This window comes from Coloeus monedula, assembly GCF_965178545.1.
Source record: "Coloeus monedula genome assembly, chromosome: 5".
In the NCBI taxonomy this organism is placed as follows: Eukaryota; Metazoa; Chordata; class Aves; order Passeriformes; family Corvidae; genus Coloeus; species Coloeus monedula.
Window position 1 is genome coordinate 33,278,068 of NC_138785.1, and position 13,973 is coordinate 33,292,040.

A 13,973-nucleotide genomic window follows, 5' to 3' on the forward strand; every position below is an offset into this window, starting at 1 on the left:
CTTAATAATCCTATCAAGTAGCTTTCAGTCTAGTTTGAGCTTATAGCTAAATTCGTTTGTCCTAGAATTTTTCAGTCTCATGCTATTAATTCTGCTTTAAGCTATGCAAGTTAAACCACTAGAAACAAAAGATACATTGGTAAATCACCAGTTTAACAACAACAAAAAATAATCCTGTAAGTATTGTCCTGGTTTGGAATTTGATAGTTTATATTGCAAAAAGACATTGCTTGGAAAAGATGTTTGTGGCCTTTTTTTGGTGGGAATCCTACTGATGTCTTGAATTCCCATAGCTAATGCTAGTGATCCTTTTGTGTCCTTGCCTGTGCAGCAGAAAAATAACAATTTTTTAAAATCCCGAGTTTCACTAGATGGCAGCATCTCAGTGTTTTAACAGGAAATTACGTTCGTATAGAGAAACTCAGCATTTGGACTACAACTCCCAACAAGCATAGTAAAAAAAACCACAACCCTCTAGCACTTCCTTTGTACAAGGGTCAGTAAATATAACAAAGCTGTTTGAGATCTCTTGGTGAGTGACTGTATTAATAATTATTTGTAAATGCTTCATAGAATCGGTATGGCAAATGTTTATAAAACCTGATGGTTAGATTGAAAAATGTATTTATAATGCATTTTGCTTCCCACATGTTAAGGTGATTTGGGGAAGCACTTGAACTGATCCAGGTGGCTTTTGGAAAGGAAAGAATTTTTCCATTAACTGCTTCAGAAGTCTGATTTGTTGAATCTGTAACCTTCAGGAAAATAGTTTTGCTGCAATTTTTGTCAGGAAAAACACCTAACAAAACAGAATTTCTGATCAAAATAAGAGAAATTAGTAATTTATTCAAAATGTAGGGCACTAAATTCGATTTACTAATCTGAGTCACAGCATGGATTTGAGCATCTCCAGAGGACAGCATTGGCTGTTAACATAGGGAAGATTATGGCACCTTTATCTTAATTTCCCAGTGAAGTACTTGGTGTGTTGGACTTATGTGTATATTTAAAGTCTTTGTGTTCTTATGACACCTTTCCACATCCGTATCTACACAGATGAAGTTGCTCAGAGGATTGTGTAAATGCAGGAGTTCTGCTTATGGGGAACTTGGTTAACAAACTCCAGATACTGCACTGTGACTGGAACACAGTGACTTCACTTTTTAGGAAGCTCTTTGGAGCATCCTATTAAGTAATTTTCTCCTTAAATAACCAAAAATCTACAGGAGTGAGAGGATGGTGTTTGTTTTTACTTGTTTGCCTGCGTTTTTGTATGCTGTACTTCATTAAACCTAGCACAGCCCTTGAACTTGTGTGCTGGGGCAGAACAGGGCTGTATTTTGCCTTTCAGCTGCTCCATACAGACTCAGGTAGCAGCTCCTAAAGGTTCCCAACTGCCCTAGGTATGCTCAGTGTTCCCTGACAACAAGGAACAAGAGGCAAGACTGGCAGCTTCACCCCCCCACAGTCTCTTGCTTCATTAAGGCTGGGAATCTGCTGTGCTGGAAGATTCCTAAGACAACTGAGAGCAGATACCAAAGCCCAGGGTATTGTGTGGAATTTATTGACGTCCAGGAAGTTGAAGAGTTTGGAGTTCAAGAGAAACAGAAGACAGGCCTGCTTTCTAAGAACACCATGGAAACATCTACTGGAAACAGTAGAGCACGAATTATTGCTGTTTCATCCTGGCTTTTTCTTTTGCCTGTTTAAAAAAATATAAAATCCAGTTTCTGTTATAACGAAGCTTAACTTCTGAGCTCAAATGCCTTTTGATTTCTTGAGGTCCTTACATAGAACAACAAAAAAAAAGGTTGGGGCAGCCCTGCCCCTCAGAACCCTGGATCACTAAGGGTCACACTGTAGCCAAACAGGACAGTTGTGATGGCAGAGGTAGACCCTGGATTGATGATGTCTAGTTTTGGGAACGCGTTTGCATCTGATTCCTGAGGGTGGCGTTGGTTTATGTTTTTGTTAAATTTCTGTGCCATCCCGTGCCTACACAGGTGAGCACCATGGGGCGGCTGGATGGGAAGATCATCCTGTTGTCTGCAGCAGCACAGGGCATTGGCCGAGCAGCTGCTATTGTAAGTTGGAAAATGCTTGTTCTGCTGTGCCTTTGCAAGGTCTCTCATTCTAGCTTGTCCAATGACACCTGCACCAGTTCTTGAATGAATAAACCATAGATGAAGCCAGAACTATGCAGTGAAGAAATCAGGGAATAATGTAGCCACTCTGCTGTATCATGGAGGCTTCGTGCTGTTTGAATTTATGAAGATCTTCAACTCTGAGTGGAGATGTTAGATAATGATAAGAGCAAGATTTGAGGACAGCTGCAACTGCTTTTCTAACAATATATGGTTGGTACTGTCTCTACCTTTTATCCAATATCGCTGTTGCTTTGTTCTGGGAGAAAATAGAGATGACATAGAGGGAGTATTTCCTGCTCTAAGGCTGGATACTGTGAGGATCCCCTACAGTAAAGCCAAGATATTTTACCTATATTCATGATTGACATAACCAAGTCTACATGATACTAACAACACAGCATTGTTCACAATGAGCAACTGTAAGAAACCCTTTACAAAGTAAGTTTGACTACTGTTAAACAAAATTCAAGGTATGTATTAACTTTCCAGTTAGCCTGTAACTCCTTTTGACCAGTTCTTCTCCTGCTACTTCCCTTTTCCATGACAAATAAAAACCCCAGTAGAGTTATCTTGTTCTCTCTGTAATGTAATCAACAACTCAGGAAAAGCTCCTGTAGGATTTTTGCCAGACTAGTTGGTTTCTCACACATGTGGTTAAGAACACAGAAGACTGGTGATCTTTATGTAAGAGAAGACTCTTACATAAATCACTCAGTCTGAGGAGCAGATAATCTTCCTGATGGTTTCACTTTGTAAATACCCAGCAAGCCATGGAAGGCTGGTACATTTAATGTCACTGTCCTCTTAAGCTGCCCTTGAGACACTTATGCTGAAGATGAGGGGCTACAGTCCAAGATGTCAGAATACTTTTGAGAGAGTTCACTTTCTTAGCTGTTGATTTATCAGTAATTGCAATACAAAGAAAGAGGTTTTTGAGGAGACCATCAAGAATGAACCAATGTCTCTGGTTAAATATCAGAAGTCATGCTGCTTTTAACATTGTTCTATGCCAATGATTTGGATATAAAGGATTTTGTTAAAAATAAAAAATTCCTGGTTTATGACTTCTGCCTTTGCCTGTCAAATATCCTAACTTCATTTGAATCTAACAATACACACAATTCTAGCCCTATATTTATAATGTGCTTACTAGTGCAGCTAATAAGGACAATAATAATATCTATTATCTTAGTCTAGTTACTGTTCTTTATTTATGGATTTTACTTTAGGAAAAACACCTTAAATCTGTCTTATCATGCAAAGTTACATAGTTATAACTATATCACAGGATGTGTGCAACTCCCTGATATGCCCAGAATGAAAACAAGAGAGCAGCTGCCTTCAGCCACCTTCTATTTCAAGCCAAAAAGGACCTGAGAAGAAAACAGATTTTATTTCTGGTACGATCTGGAATATCTAAATATAAACTGCTTCTCTTGTATTGTCCAGGCTTTTGCTAAAGAAGGAGCCAAAGTCATTGCTACTGACATCAATGAGTCTAAACTGCAGGAACTGGGAGAATATCCAGGTAAATGGCCCTATAGCAGGCATTGGTTCAGCTCTTACAAGTTTTGTGTAAGCTGGCTGAGATACATATTGAGGACAGGAAACTTCAAAAAGCCAGAAAAAAGGAAAATATCCAGACTAATTCTTTAGATGTTGGCATGGCTTTATTCTGGTGTGAAGTAGCAGAGATTTAGCATGTAAAATATTGCAACATCAGTGTATCAGACAGACCACTATTCCAAGCATGTGGAATAACTGATTTTCTTGTGCCACAGAAGAAGTTGGTATTTGTTTGCCAGAACAGCACCCATTTCAGTTACCTTTTGGCATCACTAGGCTAATTGTCAAGTGCATAACTCTGGAAGGCATGGAATGCTTTTCTCTGATCAGGAGAACACCCCACATACAGGAAGGTAGACCTAGTGTCTTGTATTTCTATGGTCCATATTTAACTATCCTTCTACTACATTCCTTACTGACTTGTAGGATCATATATCTTCAGAAATTTAATTCTAGCAACACTGGATACACCTATTCTGTTTGTACAAATGTTCAGACGTGAAAGGTGCTTTTCTACTGGCACCACAGGAACATGCTTCAAGGAGCAGGTTTTGCACAGATGTTTCTAATTTTAAGTGACACAAGTGGGGCACTACATTTAAAAGTATTTTTTCAATATTGAAATAAAAAATAAGACTTGGATATATTTTACAGCTGAAAATGCTTCTAACTTGATTTGAGAGAAGAAAGTGGATTTAATGAATTCCTACTACAGGGTGACAGTAAAATACATAAAACCACAGCTGGCACAGCTTTTAGCCTGACTATCAGTCTTTGCCAACTGGAGTTCACCACAAGAAATCCCTTTGTAATTCTCTGGGAACTTCAGGGCTTTTCAGGTTCCTTCTGAGGGTGTTTGGGAACATGTTACATTTTTTCCCTCTGCTAGTACGATCACAAGGAAAGAAATAATTTTCCATATACTCAGCGCCATTTCCATCCTTTAGACGTAAGATTAGTCAACCTGTAGTTCATCAAGAATTGGCATGTTGTGGTCTTTGAATTTTATCCAGGAGAGGTAATTCCAATGTGATTTTAATCACTAGTCTTCAGTTTGATTGAATACACAAATCTCTTCTAAAGTGTCTGTATCATTTAACTAAGGCATAGAAAGCCTATTCATGGACTTGTCACTTTGGCTTCAAAAAAACCAGGTTTTTATCCATTTCAAATCAAATTCTCCTTTAATTTAGACAACACTCAGATGCTTTACAGACAGTTTTACAGTACTTCATAGAATCATATATTCTGGGTGAGACTTCTGGAGGCCATGTAGTCCCATCTACTGCTCAAAGTGGCACAGGTTAGAGCAGGTTGCTCAGGGCTGTGTTTAATCAAGTTCTGAACATCTCTAAGGACGGAATTTCCTCAATAACCTCTGCAGGATCCTGTTCCAGTGTGCCTGCCCTCATGATTTTAATAATTTATGCAAAATAATTTTTCCTCATGAATTAAGTTAGATAAAACTCATTGATGATATCATCAACCACACATGAGAATGTGGCATGTCATGTTACTGTAAGACACGTGCAACTAGTGTCTTACAGTAATTCCAAGTAATTGTTATTCTATGATAATGAGCATGAAAGTTTATCATGATTATATCAGTTCTGTAATTCTTCCATGTGAGAGTATAGTGGAATTCCAGTTTATTTGGAATGTTTTTATGGTGAATTACACTAGCTCATCTGCTTGTGTCACACTGTATAACAATTAAAAACAGTTGATCATTTTAATTCTCTCCTGAAATTTTAAATAGCATGACATGCTGTCCCAGTTTAACCACTGCACTAACTTAATGATTAAGTGTAGCTCTCACTGAATTGAATCCTCACTGAATAGCTCTCACTGAAGTGCAATCCTCAGCACATCAGAAAAATAATCAGCTTATTCTTAGTCAAATACATTGAAACAAATACCATGTGTTTTCCAGGCATTCAAATACGGGTTCTGGATGTCACCAAAAAGGAGCAGATAGAAAATCTGGCCAAGGAGATTGAAAAGATTGATGTCCTCTGTAACATTGCAGGGTAACCAGGCTCTCTTTGCTACTACTATTTTTCTGGTTTTCCCTGTCCTCCAGAGCTACTTTCTATTACTTCAATGCATTTTATTTCTTATGTTTTAATGTATTTTATACCCTTAATACAAAATTTCATGTGTTTTCATCAAAACTGACCTTTTGAGCACAGCCACATAACCCAGGCCAAGATAGAACAGCTCTGGAATTTATGTTTTCCCTACTCTGTGGGTACCCTGTACTGATGGCTTCAGCCCTCCTTAGCACAACAGTAAACAAAGATGACAGTCTGCTAGTGCTCCAGTTTGGTTTTTTTAATTCTTCTATTGCCAATCATTTTGTTGCACATATTGAGTCTGCATTGTGTCCTTGATACTTATCAGAAGAAATACACTGCTACTTGGCATTCTTCAAAAGAGCTGTTACCCCTCCCCCCTTTTCAAGGTTGGAAAAGTTAACCTCTACAAAATAGTAGTGGGGAAAGGGCCATAAAAAGCCATAGAAATGTAAATTACAGGCTGTAGTCCGCTTCATGCATTCATTTCTAGGTTTGTTCATCATGGAACCATTCTGGAGTGTGAGGAGCAAGACTGGGACTTCACGATGAACCTCAATGTTCGCAGCATGTATCTAATGATCAAGACGTTCCTTCCAAAGGCAAGGCTTGGCTGCCCAAGACTTTTAGTCTCTGCTCCATTGTTTAAAGTGTGAGAAATCAGAGTTGTTGCCCCTGTGACAGTATACAAAATACAAGTGTGGAGCTTTGGATAGGGGAGCCCTTAGATTAAAGTGGTCCCACTGTGAAACATTCTCTGCACTGCATAATATTTCGAGTAGACAATTTATCTAAAGGATATGGCAGAGAATATTTATCTGGGGAGTTGACCTATGTAAACTAGCTAAAATACTTCAGACTTTATGCAGAGCAGTGAGGGAGCCATTGCAATACAGTGCTAATGTATTATACTACAGCACACATCTGCACAATACTACTGCTACAAAATATTTTAAAATAATGTATATTAACATGAATTTTATACAGCTCTGGAGACTGCCATGTGAAGAAATTCAGGGACGCTGATGCTAACATGCTGATTAGAGCAGAACAATTCAATGACTGTAGCACCTCAAGGATGCTTCTTTGGTTTTTCATAATCACTAGGTTTGGGTCTGCAAAAACTGGTGGACTGAATAAGGTGTTTGCATTCCTGTAAATGCAAAGGCCAAGTTTGAAAGCTGTGACCATGACTGGATGACAACTACTCTATTCAGTATTGTTCCAGATCGTTTTGCTTGGTTGATTTGGTTTTTCATTTGTTTGGGGGTAGGTTTTTTTCTTAATTTTCAAAGTTTGGGGTTTTTTAACAACTTCAGGTGTATCCGGTTTTAGGATGCCTAAAAAGGTCATAACTTAAAAGAAAATTAGCTGCAATTCACAGAGTGTTGTGCTTTAGTCTTCTCCAAAACAAGAAGAGTTTGAGTGGGATCAATGAGTTGCTGCATTAGTAGATGGTATGAGCAGATGTCTGTGTAGGGTAACTTACTGTGGTGACAAGAGAGCAATGATGTAGAGGTGGTGACCTAAGAAAAAATCCTTTCCTGGCGTAGTTTTCAATCCTGACATGGCTCAGGGGAACTGAGTGAGAATTTCAGACTTTGCACCTACCCATGCCAATTAAGCTTTGTTACCCTGAGTATCAGGTGCATGTAGGGCTGCTCTGTGAATTGCTGTGGGCTATTTTGCTGAACCCGAAGATGACAAAATAGTTTGCATTCAAGTGACGTAAGTACTCTTTTGCAGATGCTTAAAGAGAAATCTGGAAATATTATAAATATGTCTTCTGTGGCATCCAGCATCAAAGGTCAGTAGCTTGCTAGAGGTCATTAAATAAATCTTTAAGATGATGGATATGCAAAATAAATATTGCACAACGATATTTCTAAATCCTGCGGAGGGATGCAGTAAGAAAAAGTGAACACATTCAACTCAAACATAAATGCAAGGACACAGATGGAAAATTGCAGAAACTCCAAGATCCTTACCTCCAAGCTTTTTCAATGTTTTGTTGCATCCTCTTTACCAGTTTTTATTAGCTAAAAAGGAATTCCTTCCAGTGGTATCTTGCTACATGTGTTCTTCAGAGACAAAATGAAGAAATGACAATTACGTAAGTGCTGTAACTATGTTTTCAAAGGAAGCCTGATCATGACTAACAGATGGGTTTCTGCTGTTCTTCAATCTTTGCTGCTTGCTACATTTTCTAGACTACTTCCCAGACTTACACTATTGAAAGATTGTGTGCTTTCCTCTGGTGTATACCTGAGTAGAATTCCAGCAGTCAGCATTCTAGCTAGCCTGCCTTTACAGAGAGGCTACAGTTGCTACAGGAAATGCTGGAGTCCAGAAGCAGGTGCATATTGAACAAAGTTGGCTCTTCCTTTTTTCTTTTTTTCCTTTTTAACTATGTTCCTGTGCTGCCTTAACACGGATCTTCTGTTAGGGGTTGTGAGCAGGTGTGTCTATAGTACTTCAAAGGCAGCAGTTATTGGGCTCACAAAGGCTGTGGCTGCTGATTTCATTGAACAAGGCATCAGATGCAACTGCATATGTCCTGGTAAGTGTTCTGACATTATTCTGTAAACTAGGAGCAGATGCTAGAGGGCCAGGTTTAGTTTGGCTTTTTTAACAAAGAATAGACTTGCAAGTGGCAACTGAAGTTAGCAGCAGTCTAAAAGAACAGAGCATGGTTGAAAGGCTTAATATAGAAAAGTTGTTATTCTGTATGTTTAGTCTGATTAACCTGGTTTTTGCACTTTATAGATACATTACACAGTATTTGAATGGTTGTTTTCAAAGATCCAGTCTAGGAAGTTAGAAGCGGGCAAGAGCTTGCTAACAGTCTGACCGTTGTTTAACCATCCAAAAAGTATTGAATCTAATTCTCCAAACTCTTGCCTTCTACTGAAATTTAAAATTCTGTGCTGTATTGGTAGCTTTGCAGTCTTTCTCCTGAATTATATTATGAAGTTACACCTAGAAATAGAACAAATAAACTTTTGTCATGATTGCTGTTGCAGTTGAGTTTTAACACTGAACTTAAAATTTTGCTTAGGAACTGTTGACACACCGTCTTTACAGGAAAGAATCCAAGCCCGGCCTAACCCAGAACAGGTGAGAAAGCAATTTATTAGCTTGGTCACGTGTGTATATATGTTTAACTCTCTTTTAAAAAAAAAAATTTAGCTGCACTTCTGTCTATATTCTAAAATGTCCTCAATTTCAGAGAACTGTGGATAACTTAACATTACTGTCTCCTTTGAAAGCGTGGTCAGCTTGTACTTGCAACAGAAGCCTTAAGGCCAGACAGAACTGAAGCCTCAGAAGGATAATATTGCTTAGTGAATGCAGAGGGTCTCTCGTCCATGAAAGCAACTCCAAGTGTAGGTTACAGTATCCAGTGCAAAACCAGAGGACTTTTTCTATTGTGGCATGTGTCAGCCACAAGGTAGTGCAAAAACATGACAGAGCATTCTGGCTTATGCATTTCAACATTATTTGGGATGCTTAGTAGGTAGTTGCAAGTTCTCATTTGAAGGACATGTATGGAAGAGGGTTTCGGTGGATCGGTGCCGCGTTTGGCCCTACTGGGTCCCTCGTGGAGACGCTCAGGCAGCGGCACTCTGCCAGCACCTACACGTGCACACAATCTCACCTTCGCAAGCAGCCGCGAGCAGCCGCTCACACCCACAGTTTATGCATGAACCAGAGATGAAGAGGCGAGAGGGGTTCTCTGCATGCGATTCCGAGGCGTTTAATCACAACACACCCGAAGGGGGCAGAGGCGAGAAGAACCCAGAACTGAAAGCCCGTGCAGGTTTTATCCCGAGAGCTCCCAAAGGTGGGCAGAGCATCCAAAACCAATAGTCTGAGGGCTAGGGGACAGAGGCAAGGTTGAGTGACATAACAGGGCCAATGGGAAAAGGGATGGGAGGGGGGAGAGGGCCAGTGACCAGCAGAATCTAGACAAAGAACCTTCTAGCACAGCGTTGTAGGGAGAGATCACTTTTAGGGTAACTTGGGGTGTGTAAAGTGGACTTAGCCACCGCAACAGACATGGGAATATCTACCACCAAAGGAAGGAGGATTTTTTGTTGGCTTTATTCTGGAACCAGAGATTTAGGTGCTGTCTAAAAGCCTCCTACTTTTTTTCAGCCTGAAATTAACACTGCTGTTGATTTTATATTTTTTCTAGCATTACATCCCTACTTGGTGCACTAAAGAAAGTTATGATTAGAGGCCTGTTTCCAATATTGCTTTGTATGTGTCAATAGATTAAAATAATTGCTTTTTTATTTTTGATATACCAAATGCTTTTGTACATCCAGGCACTGAAAGACTTTCTGGCTAGACAAAAGACTGGCAGGATGGCTACTGCTGAAGAAGTGGCCCATCTCTTTGTCTACTTGGCCTCTGATGAAGTAAGTACAGACAATAAAATGTCCTGTCACAGAATCCCATGCTACTTTGCTGCCTCACAATAGAGAGGGTATTTGTTTCAGGATGATTTATATTGTCTTTGAGCTGGATTTTCACAAAAATAAAAAATTATGTTCTTCTACTGAGTTCAACCTGCGATACAAAAAGTACTCTGAATGTTGATGTTGATTGCAAGGCATTGGGTGTTCGGTAGGGTAGCCTGGTGGTTTCATGTCACCTGAGGAAATTGACTGACCCCAATCATCCTGAATGGTAGGAGAAATGAGCTTGTCAACTTTACTAAGCTTGCACCATGGCTAGATCATGTTTTAAGGAGGTAGAATTAGAAGTCATCCCCTACCTTTGCTACTCAAGGGCAAGTAATTGTGTAGAGCTGCTGGAGATTTTAGCTAATGCTCAGGGTGAATCTGCCATTCCAGCATAAGGAAAACAACAGACCCACTGTGGTTGTCACACACGAGACTCTTGATGACCGCTGCAAACAGCACCAACACTAATGAGCACACACCAACGTTATTTCAGCTGCTATAAATTTATTGAGACTAAAAAACTGGACTGGATTTGTCTGGATGTGTCCAGCAGTCCTAATGTCCGTGTCAAAATACTTCAATGGATTTAGTTCAGTATTAATGTTGCTATCTATCAGTAATCTGTTTCTCAACTTCATCTTGGTTTTAGTATTTCCATAACACTAATAATTTTTTCCAGTCTGCTGCTTCCTGTCTGCTCACAGAGTTTTCAACCATGTGTAAAAAGAAGTCCATTTTTTCAATATATTCAGTGTGTTTCAGCACTAACATAGGGAAGAATCTCAACAGCTCAGTTGCTTACCCCACTACCTGTATAGTCCAAGTTTTCAATTAGGTCCCATTATAATTATTGGCTGACCTGGTCAGACACTGCTGAGCTGGACGGAGCTTATAATAGCATAGTGTGAGGTATTTTTTCCTGCAGGTAAGATACCTGAAGTCTAGCTTTTGTAAATTTCTATTCTCAGGATGCATTCTCATCTTAATGCCTCTAATACTATTTTTGCCACACTTCCTTGAATTAAATAAAAGGCTTCAATTTCCATGTTTGTTTATATTTAGATCTTATATTACTTATTCAGGTATTTCTGTAAAACAAAAAATAAGGTGTGTAAAAAGAAAGCAGATTTTTTAATTTAAAGAAAAAGTGTTTCCCTATAATTAATAGCCATGAAAAAATTACTTCAAATCATTGTTTATTTTATGTAATTTCAGTCTGCCTATGTGACTGGTAATGAACTAATCATCGATGGAGGATGGAGCTTGTGATTGACTCTACCTACAAATGGAAATTCATACTATGATGGGCAAAAAATGAGGACGGTGTTTCTTGCAAAGACTGAGATCATGCATGTGATGTCTTTCCAAACAAATTTGCTGCAAGCTCTTTCTAGATTGATCTTACTCATTAACTTTTCCTTAAATAGAGAAACACTGGAGTAAAATACACTTCATGTGGCTTCAATTTATGGCAACTCCAAAAACATGAAAGAACAGCAGTTTAATGTTTAAGAGTTCAGGGGGCTAAAAATATTATTCAAGGTACAAAATCTGAGTTGTGTTTTAAGCAAATCTGAGTGAAAGGAATTAAGTATTATCTTTATTCTCATCTTACAAGGTATTTGGAAATTAAATACTCACAATTAGATTTTCATGTACAGGAACCACTATGCAAGGCCATTATTCTAGCAGGCATGGATGGGGGGTATATGTGAGAAAAGTATTCTTAAATACATAGTTTGATCTTCATGAATATGCTTGACTTGCAGCACAAAAGCAAAAGGAGTGGATTTCACCATTCTAGAGAGTCAATATATTCCTCTCCAAAATGATGTACTGATAGTGGACAAATTCTGTAAAATCTGTTGCTAGGTGCTACACTTTGGTGCTCTATGCCTTAGTCTCAAGTACCAATACAGCTCACTCTAAAGCACAAGGCAAAATTTCTCTGAAAAGGGCTGTTTCTACAAGAGTATGTACTGACGTTTTTATTGTGATAGCACATGGTAGCTTTGATTCATGAAATAGAAACCTATTATTGTCAAGTTTCACACTCTGGGGAAAAACATAGGTCCTGACCCAGAGATCTAAGACAATGAATACCCTGAATTCATAAAGCATTTGTTCTGCTAACATACTGCTTAAAACCAACATGAATGAGATGGTCCAACTGCCTGTAAATATGGTCATCTTTAACAATTGCACATAGCTCCATTTATCTACTTCATAAATGAAACTCTGTGTAATTTCATACATATATTCATATAGATTATATATATGTGAGGCAGGAATTACAGAAGAAATGCTACTGAGTATGATTCATCAGTAATCAAAGCACAGGAAAAATGTACAATATTGTGTGTGTGTGTTTCTGTAACAACAGCTGCCATGTTTATAAAATTATTATTAAGCTTTTCAATATCAGCTGAAGCATTAATATAAATTGTTTTGTTTCAAAGATAATGAAGCATCTAGCTAAAATCTGGCCTCTTATTTTAAAATAACTGTATGTAAATGTAAATTTTACAAATGAGAAAAGTATTGTGGATGTTGACTTCCTTGGGCTCATTATGGGTTTAACGTTTACCTTTAATCATGGCTGGAGCATTCTGACCTTGTGTGGTTCGTTTATGGGGTTTTAGAGAATCTAGTATTTCAATCAAGTGACCCTGGCAGCCATGCAGGATCAAATTAGGGCACAAATCCAAAGTTATCCAAAATGGTTCCACAAATGTTCACTGACATAAATTCAAACATTGAAAGTTAAAGCTGGCAGGACACAGTTTCAATGGTTTCAGAGTTTAATACGAAGGCCAAAGTCCTTCTTTTGCAGCAGGTGCAGAAGGCTTACCTTGAAAAGGGAAAACATCCCCACTGCAGTAACACAGGGAGCTTGTACTGTGTATTCTGAAAATATAATTAAGAATCTGAGACAAAATTCATTATATGTACTGCATACTAGACATCATTACTTAACATTTCTAAGCTCACTTAGATGTGACTGTAGGTGATTGTAGTATACAGAGGCTGGTCCAAAATGGCTGCTGCTGTTGTTGTCAAAGCACTTGTGCAAGAGAATAAGTACCACCTGCCTTTAAATTGCACTAAAGGCACAAAGGGCTTTTTTAGTGGTAGGCCAAGAATCTGATGCACCAGAAGAATAAAAATCAGCAGAGCTTGCTGCCTCTGGCCTTATTAGCAGTGCTTTTCATGGAGGTGTTAACAGTTGCAACCCTAAAATGTATTCTAATGTCATGAGGTTTTTCAGCAGACTTGCTGGCATTATTAAAGGAAAATGCTTCTTAATGCTCTCATGACCTCATAATTCCCTGGTCTGTTTTCAATGGAACTGGTAATTCTCTTTGTTTTTCTTCCACCTCACTGATAATATAAAAAGGCTTTTTGACGTTTCAGATTCTAGGTCAAAATTTTCTCTTGGGGGGGGGGGAGGAATAGACTTCCCTGATTCAGAGTCCTTCTGGAAAATTTAATTTGATCAAAAAACCCTTTTGGATTTATAGGCAGGTTAGTTCTGTGCGATGATACCAGGAGCAAAGTAGCAACATGAAGCACTTGACTCTGCTTTCAGATGCACTCAGTGCAGCTTGCATATTTAGGGTTGAGAAAAAGAGAGGGTGTGTCTCATTCCCTCATGTGCACTTACAAATGAGGTAGATGAATTTGCTTTATCTTTAAGAAGTCGAAATGCCGTG

At 38.7% G+C, this 13,973-nt stretch overlaps 1 protein-coding gene across 1 annotated transcript; it reads left to right on the forward strand.

Annotated features, from left to right (window-relative positions):
• Positions 1-475: 475 nt before the first annotated feature.
• Positions 476-12,798, forward strand: BDH2 (3-hydroxybutyrate dehydrogenase 2). The gene is made up of 10 exons (XM_082281299.1): positions 476-532; positions 2,004-2,084; positions 3,597-3,675; positions 5,647-5,743; positions 6,282-6,390; positions 7,535-7,595; positions 8,235-8,348; positions 8,847-8,905; positions 10,120-10,212; positions 11,476-12,798. Exons 2-10 carry the CDS (start codon positions 2,013-2,015, stop codon positions 11,527-11,529), a joined length of 738 nt encoding a protein of 245 aa, XP_082137425.1. The 5' UTR covers positions 476-532; positions 2,004-2,012; the 3' UTR covers positions 11,530-12,798.
• The last annotated feature ends 1,175 nt before the right edge of the window (positions 12,799-13,973 follow it).